General features: G+C 44.4%; 1 protein-coding gene across 4 annotated transcripts in view; it reads right to left on the reverse strand.

Annotated features, from left to right (window-relative positions):
• Positions 1-16,895, reverse strand: part of LOC108319034 (uncharacterized) — a 33,281-nt gene that overhangs the window by 11,483 nt on the left and 4,903 nt on the right. For all 4 annotated transcript variants that reach the window (XM_052867467.1, XM_052867466.1, XM_017550044.2 and 1 more), the window contains exons 7-8: positions 1,419-1,488; positions 1,262-1,329 (exon numbers count right to left, since the gene is read on the reverse strand). In XM_052867467.1, coding sequence (XP_052723427.1) covers positions 1,262-1,329; positions 1,419-1,488 — 138 coding nt within the window. The remainder of the gene's footprint in view (positions 1-1,261; positions 1,330-1,418; positions 1,489-16,895) is intronic.

Genomic DNA, 16,895 nt, shown 5'->3' on the forward strand with positions numbered 1-16,895 from the left:
GGCAGCGGACAGAAGAAGGAGGAAGCGTGCCGCAACTGCTAGTGGAGTGGCAACAAGGAGGACCAGAAGGGGCCACCTGGGAAGATGAAATAACCATCCGAGAACAGTACCCCGATTTCAACCTTGGGGACAAGGTTGATGATCAAGGGAAGGGTATTGATAGGGATAAGAATAAGAAAGGATGGGTAGTTTATGAGAGAAGAAATAGGAGGAAATGAATATAACAAACTATAACAAACTAACAGTTAGGACAGTTTTGGTGAGATTGTAAGATTGTATAAATAGAGGCTGAGAAGAAGGGATTGGGGGATTTTTGATTGCTTAGTTGCTTACGGGTTTATAACTGTGGAAGAGGGTTATGCCTCTGCGGTTGATTGTACAAATACTATACTTGTGAATAACATTCAGACTTCACTTTCTTTCTTTCTTTCTGTGTTTCTTGGGGGAGGAAGGGAGTCTTGAAAGTGGGTTCCCAATTTAGGAACCCAACAAAAACTGTATGAGAAAAGGAGTCAGGTAGAGGAGAGAGTGGGGGAAAATAGAAAGGGCAGGAGGTATGCGAGGAGTAAAGAAAGGTGATTCAACAACTGATTGAGAAGAGTAGACTTAAAGGAGAACGGATGGAACGGTAGTGTATATTCTAGAATTACTGTTAGTTGGGTAGCTTTATGATGAATTAGGGAACTTTTGCTGCATGTAGGTGATTATCTATACATTTTTCATATAAATACAGCAGTGAACAAGGGGTGAAACAAGAATAAAACTAATGATAGTGATATAGCATGTGATTGAAGTAATGGAACAAATTTTAAATGCCATGCATCATGGCGGCATTCAGATTTCAAACACCCTAGCAGATATACATAGTTGTTACAAAGCTATAGAAAGCGCACACTGAACAATAACATCAACAACTGATTATCTAAGACTCTAAGTTAATGAGGAAGTTGACAATTGGTAGCACAAGTTTTGGGGAAACACTTGAGAGACAATCATCACTCAAATTCATTACAAAGCAATTGAACAATGAATTTGATTAGAAAAACAAAACAAAAGAAATGTAATTGCCAATAATCCATAAAAATGATAAATTAAAAAAACAATTGACACATTTGTAGGTTATTGAAAAAAACATGTTATCATAGCATCCTTTCCAGCATGATATGAGCACTAAGCGCAATTGACAAGTTAAAAATGTTCCACATTAATTGATCGAAAAAGAGCAGATATCAAGGGTTGAGGAGTGTTAGCTTTTATCCACCTCGTAGATACAAACAGTCCTTGCTGAACAAGTCCTTTGAAACTTCCATTTGATCCAGTGAGTCAGGGCTGATCACAAATACAAAGAGAAACAAATTAATAATTAAGCTTACTAAGAATTTATAACCCCAATTAGAACGAACGCTGTAAAAACTCACTCCATCAAAACTACAGTTCCATCATGATCCATGCACATAAACATGAAAGTCTTCTCCTGAACGTAGACCCCTGAAACAATTAGCGATTTGTAAGTGCAGGAAAGGATTACAAGCCCATTATCTCAAGGCTTGATGTACCCTACCGGACACTGATTGGAAAAGGCAGATATTGCTCAACATCTTTCCATTTAAATTAAAAGAATGGAAAATGTACACAGCCTTCATATAGGTTATTGGATCTAAGAACAAAGACACACTGCTGGCCCTCATCAAAATCTAGATTTATTCTGAATATGTAGAGCTTTATCTCTGATTTGGTTACACTTGAAAAGAGAATGAATTTAATTATTATCATTGTTGATATATATTGTATTGTATAATTGTACTTTTAGTTTTTGGGCTTGTTAGGATATTTATCCTATTTTATCATGATTATATTGTGTCTAGGGTTACCCTATTTATCATGTACTTGTGTATCAATTTATTCTTATAAATAGAAGATTGTGAGAGGGATCAATCAAGCCCTCTAAAATTATTTTACAGTTTCAATCTTAAGTTGGTATCAGAGCGGGTCGATCCCGCTCTCGTTTCTGTCTAGTAATATATATCTGTCCGGCGCCACAGTTCTTTGTCGCCCGCCGCTGCCCGCTGCTGCCCGCCGCCGGCCACCGTCAACCGTCGGCCACCGTCGTCCGTCTCCGGCCACCGTCACTGCCGGCCACCGTCACCGCCGGCCACCGCCCGCCGTTGCCGGCCACCGTCGTCCATCACTGTCACAGTTTCCTTCGTCTAAACCCTTAGGGGTTTCTTGTTCTTCGTTAGTACTATTCGTCTTCTTCAGAAATGGCGTCTGGCAGTACTCTTTCCTTCTCTGGAAGTCCATCAATTACCTCCGAGAAGCTAAATGGAAAAAATTATCTATCATGGTCTGCTGCCGTTGAAATGTGGTTCCTTGGCCAAGGGCATTATGACCACCTTGAGCGAGATGGAAGCCATGTGCCTACTGAAAAAGCTGATCAGTGGAAACAAGCAGATTTCCAGTTGTGTGCCCTGTTATGGCAATCAGTGGAACCCAAACTTTTTGTATCTTTGAGGGCTTTCAAAACTTGTCACTCCTTTTGGAAGAAAGCCCAAAGCATTTATGCCAACGATATTCAACGTCTCTATGACACTACGAATAAACTTGCATCTCTTAAAATGGCAGACCATGATATGGTGTCCTTCATGGCTGAAGCCCAATCTGCTGTCGAAGAACTTAGGATGTTTTTGGAAGTAGATCCATTAGAGGATATAAACAAGAAACTAGACAAATTCTACATGGTGTTGATCCTTCGTGCCCTACATCCCGATTTTGATCATCTCAGAGATCAACTTCTAACTAGTCATGAGGTCCCCTCTATGGAAACATTGACCACTCGCCTTTTGCGTGTCCCGGTATCTCAAACTCAAGAAGCGCATCAACTAGTGGAACCATCTGTCATGGTTGCCACACGAGGAAGAGGAGGACGTGGCACTAGAGGAGGAGGACGAGGAGGTCGGGGACGTACTCAATGCACATATTGTAAAAGGATGGGTCATACTCAAGAGAATTGCTACTCCTTACATGGTTTCCCTTCCAAAACCGCCAATATTTCGAAGACTGAAACTTCCACTTCGAAAACTGAAACCTCCACTTCTATGTTTTCTGAGGATGAATATCAAGAGTATTTAAGGTTAAAGTCTAACAGCTTGGCACAACCATCTCAATCTCCCAATACATCAACAGCCTGCGATTCTCAATCTATGGAATGTCAAAATTCATGGGTAATTGACTCAGGTGCTTCTGATCACATTTCTGCTTTTATGTGCTGGTCTGTTTGCTCCTTATATAGGACATTTGGTGTAATAGAAACTTGACGCAATGGAGTAATATTTTCATCTCTACATTTTCTCTCCCAAATTTAACATGGTATCCAGTGCAGGTTAGGGTTTGCAGTTAGCCACCCATTGCCCGCCATCGTCCGCCGTCGCTTCCGTCGCCGTCGCCGCCGTCGCAGCCTTTTCTCCGGCGAAGTTAAGGGTTCGGTGCGCCTCGAAGAGCGCGACCCATCCCTGGTGGTCGCCGCCGCATCCTCCTCTCGACGCGCCGTCACGAGCCGTTTCTGTGTGTTCTCTCTCGGGCGCGTGGGCTTCACGCGCCGCCTCTCCCGTATCGGATCTTCACCGCGCCACTGTCGGTCATTTCGCCTCCGTCTCCTGAGTGTGTTGTGGTCTCTGATTTGCTGTTCCGTTGAGGGTTGCTCCGTTTAGGGTTTCTTCCCACAATCTTTTTTTTCCTCCTTTCTTGTTTGGCTTTATAATGGCTGGTCTTGGAACACCGTCTCTCTCTGCTACTCCAACCATTACTTCTGCAAAACTCAATTGGAAAAACTATCTATCTTGGTCTTCTTCTGTGGAGTTATGGTTTCTTGGTCAAGGACACCATGACCATCTTGAACAAGATGTTTCCACCGCTTCTGAAGAGAAATCTCAATGGCAGAAGCTTGATTTTCAACTATGTGTTGTCCTATGGCAATCTGTTGAACCAGAAGTCTTAGAAATTTTGAGACCTTACAAAACGTGCTCCGCCTTTTGGAGAAAAGCTCAGGATATCTTTGCTAACGATGTACAACGCCTCTTTGATGCAACTCAAAGAGTGGCTTCCCTCAAACAAAACAATCATGATATGGTTACTTACATAGGAACAACCCGTGCTGCTGTACAAGAATTGAAGAATTTCTTTGTGGTTGATTCTTTAGAAGGCCTAAACAAGAAGCTTGATAAGTTTTACATAATCTTAATTTTAAGAGGTCTACATTCAGATTTTGGTCATGTTCGTGATCAAATGTTAGTTGGTGATCAAGTTCCATCAATGGACAGCTTAGTTACTCGACTTCTTCGGGTACCTTCATTAGTTAAAGACGAAAGTTCAATTGGTGATATTCAAACATCAGCAATGGTAGCACCACAAGGAAGAGGAGGAGGCAGAGGCAACCGAGGATGACGTGGTGGCCGTGGTAATCCTCCTCAGTGCACATATTGTAAGAGGATAGGCCATACTCGAGAGAAATGTTATGCCTTATGTTAGATGTTAAGTGGTGTGTTTATGTTAATTGGGCTTAGCCCATTCTGTATTTAGGGTTTAACCCTTATCTTACATTATAAATAAACTACCCTATGTGTATGCTACACACAAGGGATATTTTCTCCCAATCTTCTTTATTTCTCATATGGTATCTAGAGCACAAGAATAGTTCCAGTCAACTCCACGGTCTCCGGCACCCATCACTACTGCTGTTGTCGTAGTCGCCGCCTCTGCGGTCGCCACCGCCGCCACCGCTGCCGCCGGAGTTCCAGAATCGACTGGCGACCACACCATCGGAAGCGTCTCGGCCGGGCGACCACCGTCGTACGAAGATCGCGGCGATCAGACCTCTCACGCGCCTCCACGCGCCGCCGCAAGAGTCGTCGCTGCCATCGCGCTTGCTGGCGTGTCGCCGGAGCTTTACACCGCCGATCAGCACTGTCGTGATCACCTCCTCGCCCTCTTTCTGGATCTGTGGTCGTTGCGTCAATCGGAGCACTTTGAATTTTTAGGGTTTCTCCCTCCTATGGCGTCTTCCTCGTTTACAAACACCCCTATTGGTGGCTCATCTTCTGATCCTTCAATATATACCAATTATGTGAATGTACACTTGTCCATTGACAAGTTAGATGGCACGAATTATGCAACAAGGGCGTCCGACATCAAACTTTGGTTGAAGAGTCAGGGGTACTTAGATCATCTTACTCAAAATGTGACTACTGCTCCCATAGATGACACTTCCCGCTGGATGAAAATTGATGCTCAGTTATGCATTGTTATAAAGTCCACCATTCACTCCTCACTGAAACAAATGTTTCGATCCTATGAAACATGTTCAGAAGTATGGGCACAAGCGAAGTTGTTATACACAAATGACACTCAGCATCTTTATGGTGTTTGTCAGGACTTATTAACTGTTATTGGTCCGCGCAATCCTGGTCCCATGGCAGAATATTTGGGTAAAATTCATGCCCTTCTTCATGACTTTAATGATATATTACCTCCTGCTTCCACTCCTGCTGCAGAATTGGAACAACGATCAAAGTTCTTCATGTTGTTGGCATTATACGGACTCTCTGATGATGTTTCTCATGTCCGTGATCAGATTTTGGGTTATCCTGTCATACCCAACTTTACTTCTACTCGTTCTGCTCTTTTGCGTATACCGAGCAAACCCGTCACTGAGACATCCCCTCATACTGATGATTCCTCTGTTATGGCTGCTCAACGTGATGATCGAAGTCGGTTTCGCAAGCCAAGAAAAGGACTTCCAAAATGTGACCATTGTGGCAAGTTAGGCCACAAGATTGATAGATGTTATGCTCTCCATGGACGTCCTCCTCGACCTGTAGCAATGGCAAATTCTGATCCACCTCCCCGATCACCGTCTGCAGACCATTCTACTTCATCTAATACCGTAGACAAACCTGCACTCTTCAACGAATTTCTCAGATGGTATGAGGATCATCAGCACTCTGGTTCCACTACATCTGCATCTGTTGCCAGTACAGGTACACCTTTTGTTGGTCTAACTCACTCCCTCGGACCTTGGGTCCTTGACTCAGGCGCCACCGATCATATCACTAGTAACAAGTCCTTGTTTTCTTCCTTGTCATGTCCGGATAGTTTACCCTCGGTAACAATGGCTGATGGGTCTAGAGTCTCATCTCATGGTATTGGTACTGTTAATAATTTTCCATCCATATCCATTGAGCATGTACTTTATGTCCCTGGGTCTCCCTTCAACTTATTGTCCATTAGTCGTTTAACTCGTACTCTTAATTGTGTTATTTCATTTACTAAAGATTCTGTTTGGTTGCAGGACCGGAGTTCGAAACACATGATTGGCACAGGATGTGAGTCTCATGGCCTTTATCATCTCCGCCCTTCTCCACATGTTGGCGTAGTCATGGAGTCACCATCCCTTCTTCATACTCAGTTCGGTCATCCTAGTCTTGCCAAACTACAACTTGTCCCGAGGTTGTCCACATTATCAAGTTTGTCATGTGAGTCTTGTCAGTTAGGGAAGCATACTCGTAGTTCCTTTCCTCGTAGTGTCTCACAACGGGCGTCGTCCCCCTTTTCATTGGTTCATTCTGACATTTGGGGACCTAGTCGTGTTAAGTCCATTTTAGGTTTTCAGTATTTTGTTACCTTTATTGATGATTATTCCAAGTGTACTTGGTTGCTTTTAATGAAGAATCGTTCTGAGTTGTTTTCTATTTTCCAATCTTTTTTCAATGAAATAAAAACACAGTTTGGGGTTTGTATTTGAAATTTACGTAGTGATAATGGCCGTGAATACCTTTCTCAACTGTTTAAACAGTTTATGGCTTCTCATGGCATTCTTCACCAAACCTCATGTGCTTATACCCCTCAACAAAATGGGGTGGCTGAGCGCAAGAATAGACACCTTATTGAAACAACTCGTACACTTCTGATTCATGGTCAAGTACCCTCACGTTTTTGGGGTGATGCAGTTCTCACAGCATGTTATCTTATCAACCGCATGCCCTCTTCCGTCCTAGATAACAAAATCCCTCATTCTATCTTATTTCCTCAAGATCCTCTGCATCCATTACCTCTTCGAGTTTTTGTGATAGACCTGAAAGGAATAAGGGGAAGTGGATAGTGTACGAGAGAAGGAAGAGGCACAACTGATGCGATTAACTAACTAACGGTCTGGCACTTAACTGCCTTTAGCAGTTAAGTGAGGAGGGAAACCATTATAAATAGGAGAGTTAGTGTAGGAGGGGGGATATTTGGTTAATTGTTTGTTAAACAGGTTCTGTCCTGGGGAGAGGGTTAGGCCTCTATTGTTCATTGTATAGAGATATTCTTTTGTGAATAAAAGAGATCTTTCTTCATTACCTGGTGTTTTTGGTGTGAGTTTGGAGTATTGATTAGGTTCGTTGTGGAGGATTCTATCAAATTGGTCCGACCTGTCGGATCCATTGATAGCCGAACGTGATGGAGGGAAGAGTGGTGACGGTTGCGGAACAGATGGAAGCGGTGGAGGTGGCGTTGGCAGAAACGAAAGCGGAAACGGTGTACCTGCGGCATGAAACCGGGACGCTGAGGCAAAACTGTGAGATGATGCGCCAAGATATCCAAGCGATTTTGACGATCTTGAAAGACCGCAAGACCGACAATAGAGGGGTGCGACGGGATGGGAGTGAATCGTCTGTCAATGATAACGTCGGAGGATCAGGAGACGATGGGGGCCAAACCGGAGCAGGACGTACGGGGGCGATGATCAATTGGCGGAAGCGGGTGGACTTGCCCGTGTTTGAAGGTGGCAAACCCTGGAATTGGATGAGTCGGGCGGAAAAGTTTTTCGAGGTACAAAAAGTGGAAGAAGAGGAGAGGATGCAACTGGCGTTTATCAGCATGGAAGGGTACGCCGGAAGCTGGTTCCGATTCTGGCGGGAGAAGACTAAGAACTACTCGTGGGAGGGGTTGAAAAGAGCATTGGTAATTCGCTTCGGAGGAGGAATTCGGGAACCGTCTATGAGAAGCTATCGGCAATCAGACAGACGGGGCCGGTGGAAGACTACGCCAGGGATTTTGAGGTGTTAGTGGGTCAGACGACTCAAATTCCAGAGAAGCAAATCCTGGGTTATTTTATGGCGGGTCTCAGGGAAGAGGTGAGCGACCAGGTGAGACCGCATGATCCGCCAGACCTTATGACCGCGATGCGGGTCACGAGGGACGTTGAAAAATTTTGTGCGTCGTTGAAGACGGGAGGAGGATCGGGGTACAAAAATCTAAGTTCGTGGGGGCGGTCGGCGGGAACAGTCGCGCGGGTGGACCCACTGAGAGAAACGCAGAATCGAGGGGGAACCATCGAGAGTGTCGGGTTGGTTAAGAGGGAGACGACCCAAGGAGGAGGCGTTGCCAGAACCACCGGTGACAGGAGAGATCGAGGCCCGCGAAACCTACCGTATGCGGAGTACTTGAAAAGGAGAGAGGAGGGCAAATGTTTCCGCTGCGGAGGGCCGTTTGGTCCGGGTCATCGGTGCCCGGAACGGGGACTTCGCATGTTGATCGTGGTGGATGAGGAGGAGGAAGACATCGGTGAGACGGAAACAGAAGTGAACATCGCTCAAATGGAACTGTCGGCTTTGTCAGCAGGGGGGTTGTCGTCCCCCAAAACGATGAAGTTGTGGGGGCGGATAGGTCGGCGAGAGGTCTTGGTGATGATCGACAGTGGCGCGAGCCACAATTTCATTAGTCGCAGAGTAGTGGAGGAGCTGGGGTTGAAGGTGGAGGATACCCAGCCGTATCTCGTGAGCTTGGGGGATGGTCAACGGAAGAAGATTAGGGGGTGTTGTGAACAGGTGGCCGTAAAGGTCGGAGAAGCTGATATCGTTGAACGGTTTTATTTGTTCGAGTTGGGAGGGGTAGAGTTAATTCTGGGGATAGACTGGTTGAGGAAATTGGGGAAGGTGACGGTGGACTGGGGAACCTTAAGCATGATTTACCGACAGGGAGAAGAGGAGATCACCATTAAAGGTGACCCCACATTAGAAAGAAAGATTGTGGGACCCAGAACTTTATCAAAAGTAGATGACGTGGAAGTCTGCTTACTGATTTGGGAGTTGGGCTTGCTGGAGGCCCAGAACGTGAATCAGAATGGTAAGGACCTTTTTGAAGGACAGAGGGAGGAACTGGGAGAATTATTGGGCCGGTATCACAAGGTGTTCGCAGAGCCCACTAGTCTTCCACCTGAAAGAGAGAGGGTGCACCAGATAAAGCTGAAGGAGGGAATGGACCCAGTGAACGTCCGGCCTTATCGGTATCCGCATGTCATGAAGGGTGAGATCGAACGGCAAGTTGCGGAAATGCTTCGAACTGGGGTGATCCAGCCGAGCCACAGCCCGTATTCGAGCCCAGTCATTTTGGTAAAGAAGAAGGACGAGAGCTGGCGGTTTTGCGTCGACTACAGGGCGCTCAATCGGGCCACCGTACCGGACAAATTTCCGATTCCCGTGATTGAAGAATTGTTGGATGAGCTGAAAGGAGCGTGTTACTTTTCAAAGATAGATTTGAGAGCGGGATATCACCAAATTCGCATGGACAAGGGGGATATAGAGAAGATAGCATTCCGGACGCATCAAGGGCACTACGAATTTGTGGTGATGCCCTTCGGACTCACTAACGCGCCGGCGACTTTTCAAAGTTCGATGAACAGTCTCTTCCAACCCTTTTTGAGAAGGTTCGTCCTCGTCTTTTTCGACGATATCTTAGTTTACAGCCGATCATGGGGGGAGCATCTGAAGCATGTGGAGACGGTGTTGTCCGTCCTGGAGCGTGATGGCTGGGTGGCAAATAAGGGGAAGTGTGAGTTTGGGCAGACTAAAGTAAGGTACTTGGGCCATGTGATTTCGCAAAAAGGGGTCGAAATGGATGCGGAAAAGGTATCGGCAGTAAAGGAGTGGGAGAGACCGAAAACTCTGAAGGGGCTGAGAGGGTTCTTGGGGCTAACGGGGTATTACCGGAAGTTCGTAAAAGACTACGGCAAGATCGCCAAACCGTTAACGGAGTTGTTAGAAAAAGGGGGATTCGTTTGGAACGATAAGGCAGAGGAGGCATGGGAAAATCTGAAGGAAGCAATGACGACGGCGCCCGTATTATCCTTGCCAGATTTTCGGCAGCCGTTCCATATTGAATGTGATGCATCTGGTCGAGGAGTCGGAGCGGTGCTGATGCAGAATAAGAAACCTATCGCCTACTTCAGCAAGGCGTTGTCGGAGAGGACGCTAAGTAAGTCAATTTACGAGAAGGAATTAATGGCGCTGGTGATGGCCATTCAACACTGGAGGCCATATCTTCTGGGTCAGCGATTTGTGGTTCACACCGATCAGAAAAGTCTAAGACACTTGCTTGAACAGCGCATCACTACCCAAAACCAACAAAATTGGATTGTAAAGCTGATGGGGTACGATTTTGAGATCGTATATAAGGCGGGTACGTTGAATCAGGTGCTGATGCAGAATAAGAAACCTATCGCCTACTTCAGCAAGGCGTTGTCGGAGAGGACGCTAAGTAAGTCAATTTACGAGAAGGAATTAATGGCGCTGGTGATGGCCATTCAACACTGGAGGCCATATCTTCTGGGTCAGCGATTTGTGGTTCACACCGATCAGAAAAGTCTAAGACACTTGCTTGAACAGCGCATCACTACCCAAAACCAACAAAATTGGATTGTAAAGCTGATGGGGTACGATTTTGAGATCGTATATAAGGCGGGTACGTTGAATCAGGTAGCTGATGCTTTGTCGAGAAAAAAAGAAGAGGAAGGCACGGAGGAGGGGGAACTCAGGGTGGTGGCTAGACCGTACTGGCAAGATTTTGAAGAAGTAACCAGGGAAGTGGCAGCGGATCCGATTTTGCAGAAAGTGGTGGAAGAAATCAAAGCAGACCCAAACACCCATCCTGCGTATTCTCTGGAGAATGAAAGGCTTCATTACAAGGGCCGGCTGGTGTTGTCAGCCAAATCTTCGTGGATTGCCACATTAATAGCAGAATTTCACGTAACGCAGGCAGGGGGCCATTCCGGAGTTTATCGAACCTACCGGAGAATCGCTCAATCCCTATTTTGGAGGGGGATAAAGAAAGACGTGACCGAGTTCGTAGCACGATGTAGTGTATGTCAGCAACACAAATATCTGTCTTCTTCTCCTCAGGGGTTCTTGCAGCCATTGCCGATTCCAAACGCGGTGTGGGAAGATTTGAGCTTAGATTTCATTATAAGGCTACCCAAATCCAGAGGGCATGATGCGATATTAGTTGTGGTGGATCGTTTGAGTAAGTACGCCCATTTTCTGCCCTTAAAACATCCTTACACAGCCCGAACGGTTGCTGAGGTTTTCACGCGGGAGATTGTTCGGTTACATGGGATTCCTCCGTCGGTGGTAAGTGACCGAGACCCCTTGTTTCTTAGTCTTTTCTGGAAAGAACTCTTTAAGGGATTGAGGACGAAGCTGAAAATGAGTACGGCTTACCATCCCGAGACGGACGGCCAAACTGAAGTCGTGAACAGGGTGCTAGAAGGATACCTCCGATGTTTTTGTTCGGAGCAACCAGCAGGATGGATGGCGGTCTTACCTTGGGCTGAGTATTGGTATAATACCAGCTATCAAGGAGCTATAAAGTGCACCCCATTTGAGACAGTCTATGGGAGGCAGCCTCCCTCGTTGCATAGATACATTCCGGGAGAAACTTTAGTTGAGGCAGTGAGTCAAGAGCTTTTGACCCGTGATGAGGCTTTGAGACAGTTGAAATTTCATTTGGAGAAGGCACAAGAACAGATGATAAGGCAAGCGAACAAGAAAAGGAAACCAGCGAATTTTGAAGTGGGAGATTGGGTTTATCTAAGGATAAGACCCCATAGGCAGACTTCAATGCCAACTAGGCTGCACCCAAAATTGTCGGCGAGGTACTTTGGGCCGTTCAAGATCAGTCAGAGAGTAGGGGAGGTAGCTTACAAGTTGCAGTTACCAGATACAGCGCGGATCCATCCCGTTTTTCACGTATCCCAATTAAAAAAGGCTATAGGGGAGCGAAGGGTAGAAAAGGAATTACCACGAGAATTGCAAGCAGAAGGGCCGTCTTTCTGGCCAGTGGGAGTTTTGGGGAGAAGGCAAGCTCAACAGGGAAAGAAGACAGTGCCACAATTGCTGATTGAGTGGCAGGAAGGAGGTTCGGATGGGGCAACTTGGGAGGATGAGGCAACTATCAGAGAACAATATCCTGACTTCAACCTTGGGGACAAGGTTGAATTTCAGGCGGAGGGTATTGATAGACCTGAAAGGAATAAGGGGAAGTGGATAGTGTACGAGAGAAGGAAGAGGCACAACTGATGCGATTAACTAACTAACGGTCTGGCACTTAACTGCCTTTAGCAGTTAAGTGAGGAGGGAAACCATTATAAATAGGAGAGTTAGTGTAGGAGGGGGGATTTTTGGTTAATTGTTTGTTAAACAGGTTCTGTCCTGGGGAGAGGGTTAGGCCTCTATTGTTCATTGTATAGAGATATTCTTTTGTGAATAAAAGAGATCTTTCTTCATTACCTGGTGTTTTTGGTGTGAGTTTGGAGTATTGATTAGGTTCGTTGTGGAGGATTCTATCATTTTGGGTCTACATGTTTTGTTCATGATTTTAGTCCTGGTCTTGATAAGTTATCTCCTAGGTCTCACAAATGTGTCTTCTTAGGATTTCCACGGTCACAAAAGGGCTATAAGTGTTTTTCCCCTTCCCTCAATCGTCATTTTATCTCTGCTGATGTCACTTTTGATGAGTCTTCTTTTTACTTTTCACATCTATCTTCTAGTTTTGTACCTCTCCCTGTTACTGTTGATATTCTTCTTATCTGTGATCCTCCTGGTGATGCTCCACCCCTTTTGTCTTCTCCTTCTTTAGACTCTCATTCACCACAGGATCATCCTTCACCTCCACCCCTTCGGGTTTATAGTCGCCGTAATTGTCTCCCTCTTGACTCACTTCCGGTGCTGCCTCATGTGTCTCCTCCGGCTCCAGCAACTGAGTCTGACTTGCCTATTGCCCTCCGTAAAGGTATACGCTCTACCTGTAACCCTTCCCCCCATTATACTGTTCTTAATTACCACAGATTATCTCCATCTTTTTATACTTGTCTCTCATCCATTTCTTCTGTGTCAATTCCCAAATCTGTGGGTGATGCCTTAACTCATCCTGGTTGGCGTCAAGCTATGATGGATGAATTAAGTGCTTTACAGGAAAGTGGAACTTGGGAGCTTGTCCAATTACCATCTGGAAAGTCTGTTGTTGGTTGCAGGTGGGTGTATGCTATCAAGGTTGGTCCTGATGGCACAATTGATCGTTTGAAAGCTCGACTGGTTGCCAAAGGCTACACACAGATTTTTGGTTTGGATAATGGTGATACTTTTTCTCCAGTTGCAAAAATGACCTCTGTTCGCCTATTCATTGCCATGGCCGCTCTTCGACAATGGCCTCTTTACCAACTTGATGTCAAAAATGCTTTCCTCAATGGTGATTTGCATGAAGAAATTTATATGGAGCAACCGCCTGGCTTTGTTGCTCAGGGGGAGTCATCTGGATTGGTATGTCGTCTTCGCAAATCCTTATATGGCCTAAAACAGTCTCCTCAGGCCTGGTTTGGTAAATTCAGTTGTGTTGTTCAACAATTTGGTATGTCTCGCAGTGAAGCGGATCATTTAGTGTTCTATCGCCACTCGAGTGCTGGATGTATCTACTTAATAGTGTATGTCGATGATATTGTTCTCACAGGAAGCGACTATCTTGGCATCTCTCAGATGAAACAACACCTTTGTAATAATTTTCAAACCAAAGATCTTGGCAAACTCCGGTACTTTTTGGGTATTGAAGTAGCACAATCCAATGATGGTATTGTCATATCTCAGAGGAAGTATGCGTTAGACATCTTGGAGGAAACAGGGTTAATGAACTGTAAATCTGTTGAGACACGTATGAACCCTAACATCAAACTCCTACCAAATCAGGGGGAGCCTTTCTCAGATTCTGAACGGTACAAAAGACTAGTTGGTAAATTAAACTATCTTACTGTTACGCGTCCTGATATTTCCTTCGCAGTTAGTGTGGTGAGTCAATTTCTAAACTCCCCATGTGAAGACCATTGGGATGCAGTTGTTCGCATACTGAAGTATATTAAAAGATCACCTGGAAAAGGTTTGCTATATGGCCCTAACAACGATACAAAAATCGTTTGTTATTCAGATGCTGATTGGGCTGGTTCCCCTTCTGATAGGAGGTCTACTTCTGGATATTGTGTCTCTATTGGTAGCAACCTGATATCTTGGAAAAGTAAGAAGCAAAGTGTTGTGGCAAGGTCCAGTGCAGAAGCAGAATATAGAGCTATGGCATCAGCTACTTGCGAGCTTGTGTGGCTTAAACAATTGCTTAGTGAATTGAAATTTGGAGATGTCACTCACATGATACTTATGTGATAATCAAGCTGCTCTCCATATTAGCTCTAACCCTGTCTTCCATGAGAGAACCAAACACATTGAAGTTGATTGTCATTTCATTCGAGAAAAAATCATATCTGGAGATATCAAGACTGAGTTTGTTAACTCAAGCAACCAGTTGGCAGACATATTCACTAAGTCCTTACGAGGACCTAGAATTGATTATCTTTGTAACAAGCTTGGAACATATGATTTATATGCTCCAGCTTGAGGGGGAGTGTTAGATGTTAAGTGGTGTGTTTATGTTAATTGGGCTTAGCCCATTCTGTATTTAGGGTTTAACCCTTATCTTACATTATAAATAAACTACCCTATGTGTATGCTACACACAAGGGATATTTTCTCCCAATCTTCTTTATTTCTCATACCTTACATGGATATCCAGACAAGGTCGTTCATGTTTCGAAATTTGATGAACCCAAAATTTCAAATGAAGAATATCAAGAATTTTTGAAGTATAAGTCTGGAAAATCTTCTAATCGTAACCAATCCTCTTCCATGTCCAATGTGTCAACTGTCGATATATCTCAATCTGTGGAAGGTCACAATCCATGGATCCTTGACTCAAGTGCCTCTGACCATATCTGGTACTATTTCTTTATTTTCTTCCATGTCCTCTCAGAAAATCCCTCATTTCATTACTATTGCCAATGGATCCAAAGTTGCATCTCAGGGAATTGGCAGAGTTTCCTTATCTCCTTCACTAAATTTAAATTATGTTTTGTATATTCCTCATTGTCCTTACAATTTAATCTCCTTGAGCCAATTGACTCGTTCCTTAAATTGTTCTGTAACCTTTACTGCTAATTCCTTTGTTATACAGGAACATGGTACGGGTTGCGTGATTGGAGAAGGACATGAGTCTTGAGGACTTTATTTTTTGAAACATAGCTCTTCAGTTTCCTGTTTTACCACTTCATCCCCAAAACTTTTGCATGATCGGTTGGGCCATCCAAGTTTATCCAAGTTGAAGATGATGGTTCCAAGTCTCAAGAACATTCAAGTCTTAGATTGTGAGTCGTGTCAATTAGTAAAACATGTTATTCTCCCTCCACCAAGAGATATTATATGTCTGCTGATGTCACATTCTTTGAGGATACACAGTTTTTCTCGTCCTCTATGGAGGATCGTTCATCTGTTCAACAAATGTTTCCTTTACCATTGTGTGATCCCTTGGTTATTCCTGCATCTATACCTCAAACTCAAAATGTGAATGAAATTGTTCCTCCACCTCTTCTCACATATCAGCGTCGGAGACAATCTCAAGATCAGAACAATAAAGATCCTCTAGACTCATCTTCTCCTCCATCAGCTCACCAGACCATGGATCCTTCATCCTCCTCGTCTTCTACTGACTCAGATGATAATTTGCGCATTGCCCTTCGGAAAGGTATTCGTTCTACTCGTAATCCATATCCTGTTTATAAATTTTTGAGTTATCATCGTTTGTCTTCTACCTATTTCTCTTTTGTTTCCTCCTTATCCTCCCTTAAGACTCCTAATAATATTTATGAGGCACTTGATCATCCTAGATGGCGTCAAGCCATGGTTGATGAAATGCAGGCCCTTGACCACAATGGTACTTGGGACCTTGTCCCTCTTCCTCCTGGTAAGAAGCCTGTTGGCTGCCGATGGGTTTATGCTATTAAGGTTGGTCCTACTGGTGAAATTGATCGTCTAAAAGCTCGTCTAGTAGCTAAGGGATATACTCAAGTTTATGCCATTGATTATTGTGATACTTTTCTCCTGTGGCTAAAACCAGTACCATTCGTATTTTACTTGCTATGGCTGCCATTCGTCATTGGCCACTTTACCGGTTGGACATTAAAAGTGTCTTTCTTCATGGTGATCTGGAAGAGGAGATATACATGGAGCAACCTCCTGGGTTTGTTGCTCAGGGGGAGTCTGGGTTAGTTTGTAAATTACGTCGTTCCCTCTATGGCTTGAAACAATCACCTCGTGCTTGGTTTGGTAAATTTAGTCGGGTTGTGCAAAATTTTGGGTTGAAACGATGTGAGGCGGATCACTCAGTGTTTTATGGTCATTTTTCTCCTGACAAATGTGTTTATCTCATGGTGTATGTTGATGATATTGTTATTACAGGGAATGACAACATTAAAATTACTCAATTAAAGAATCATTTGTTCAACCACTTTCAGACTAAAGATCTGGGTCGTCTAAAATACTTCCTTGGTATTGAAGTGGCACAGTCAAAAGAAGGTGTCATCATTTCACAAAGGAAATATGCTCTTGATATTTTAGAGGAAACAGGTTTGACAAATTGCAAGCCTATTGATAGTCCTATGGACTCAAATCAAAAGCTAATGAGAGATCAAGGTGAACCTTTCGCAGATCCAGAGAGAT

The sequence above is a fragment of the Vigna angularis genome, chromosome 8, assembly GCF_016808095.1.
Source record: "Vigna angularis cultivar LongXiaoDou No.4 chromosome 8, ASM1680809v1, whole genome shotgun sequence".
Taxonomy (NCBI): Eukaryota; Viridiplantae; Streptophyta; class Magnoliopsida; order Fabales; family Fabaceae; genus Vigna; species Vigna angularis.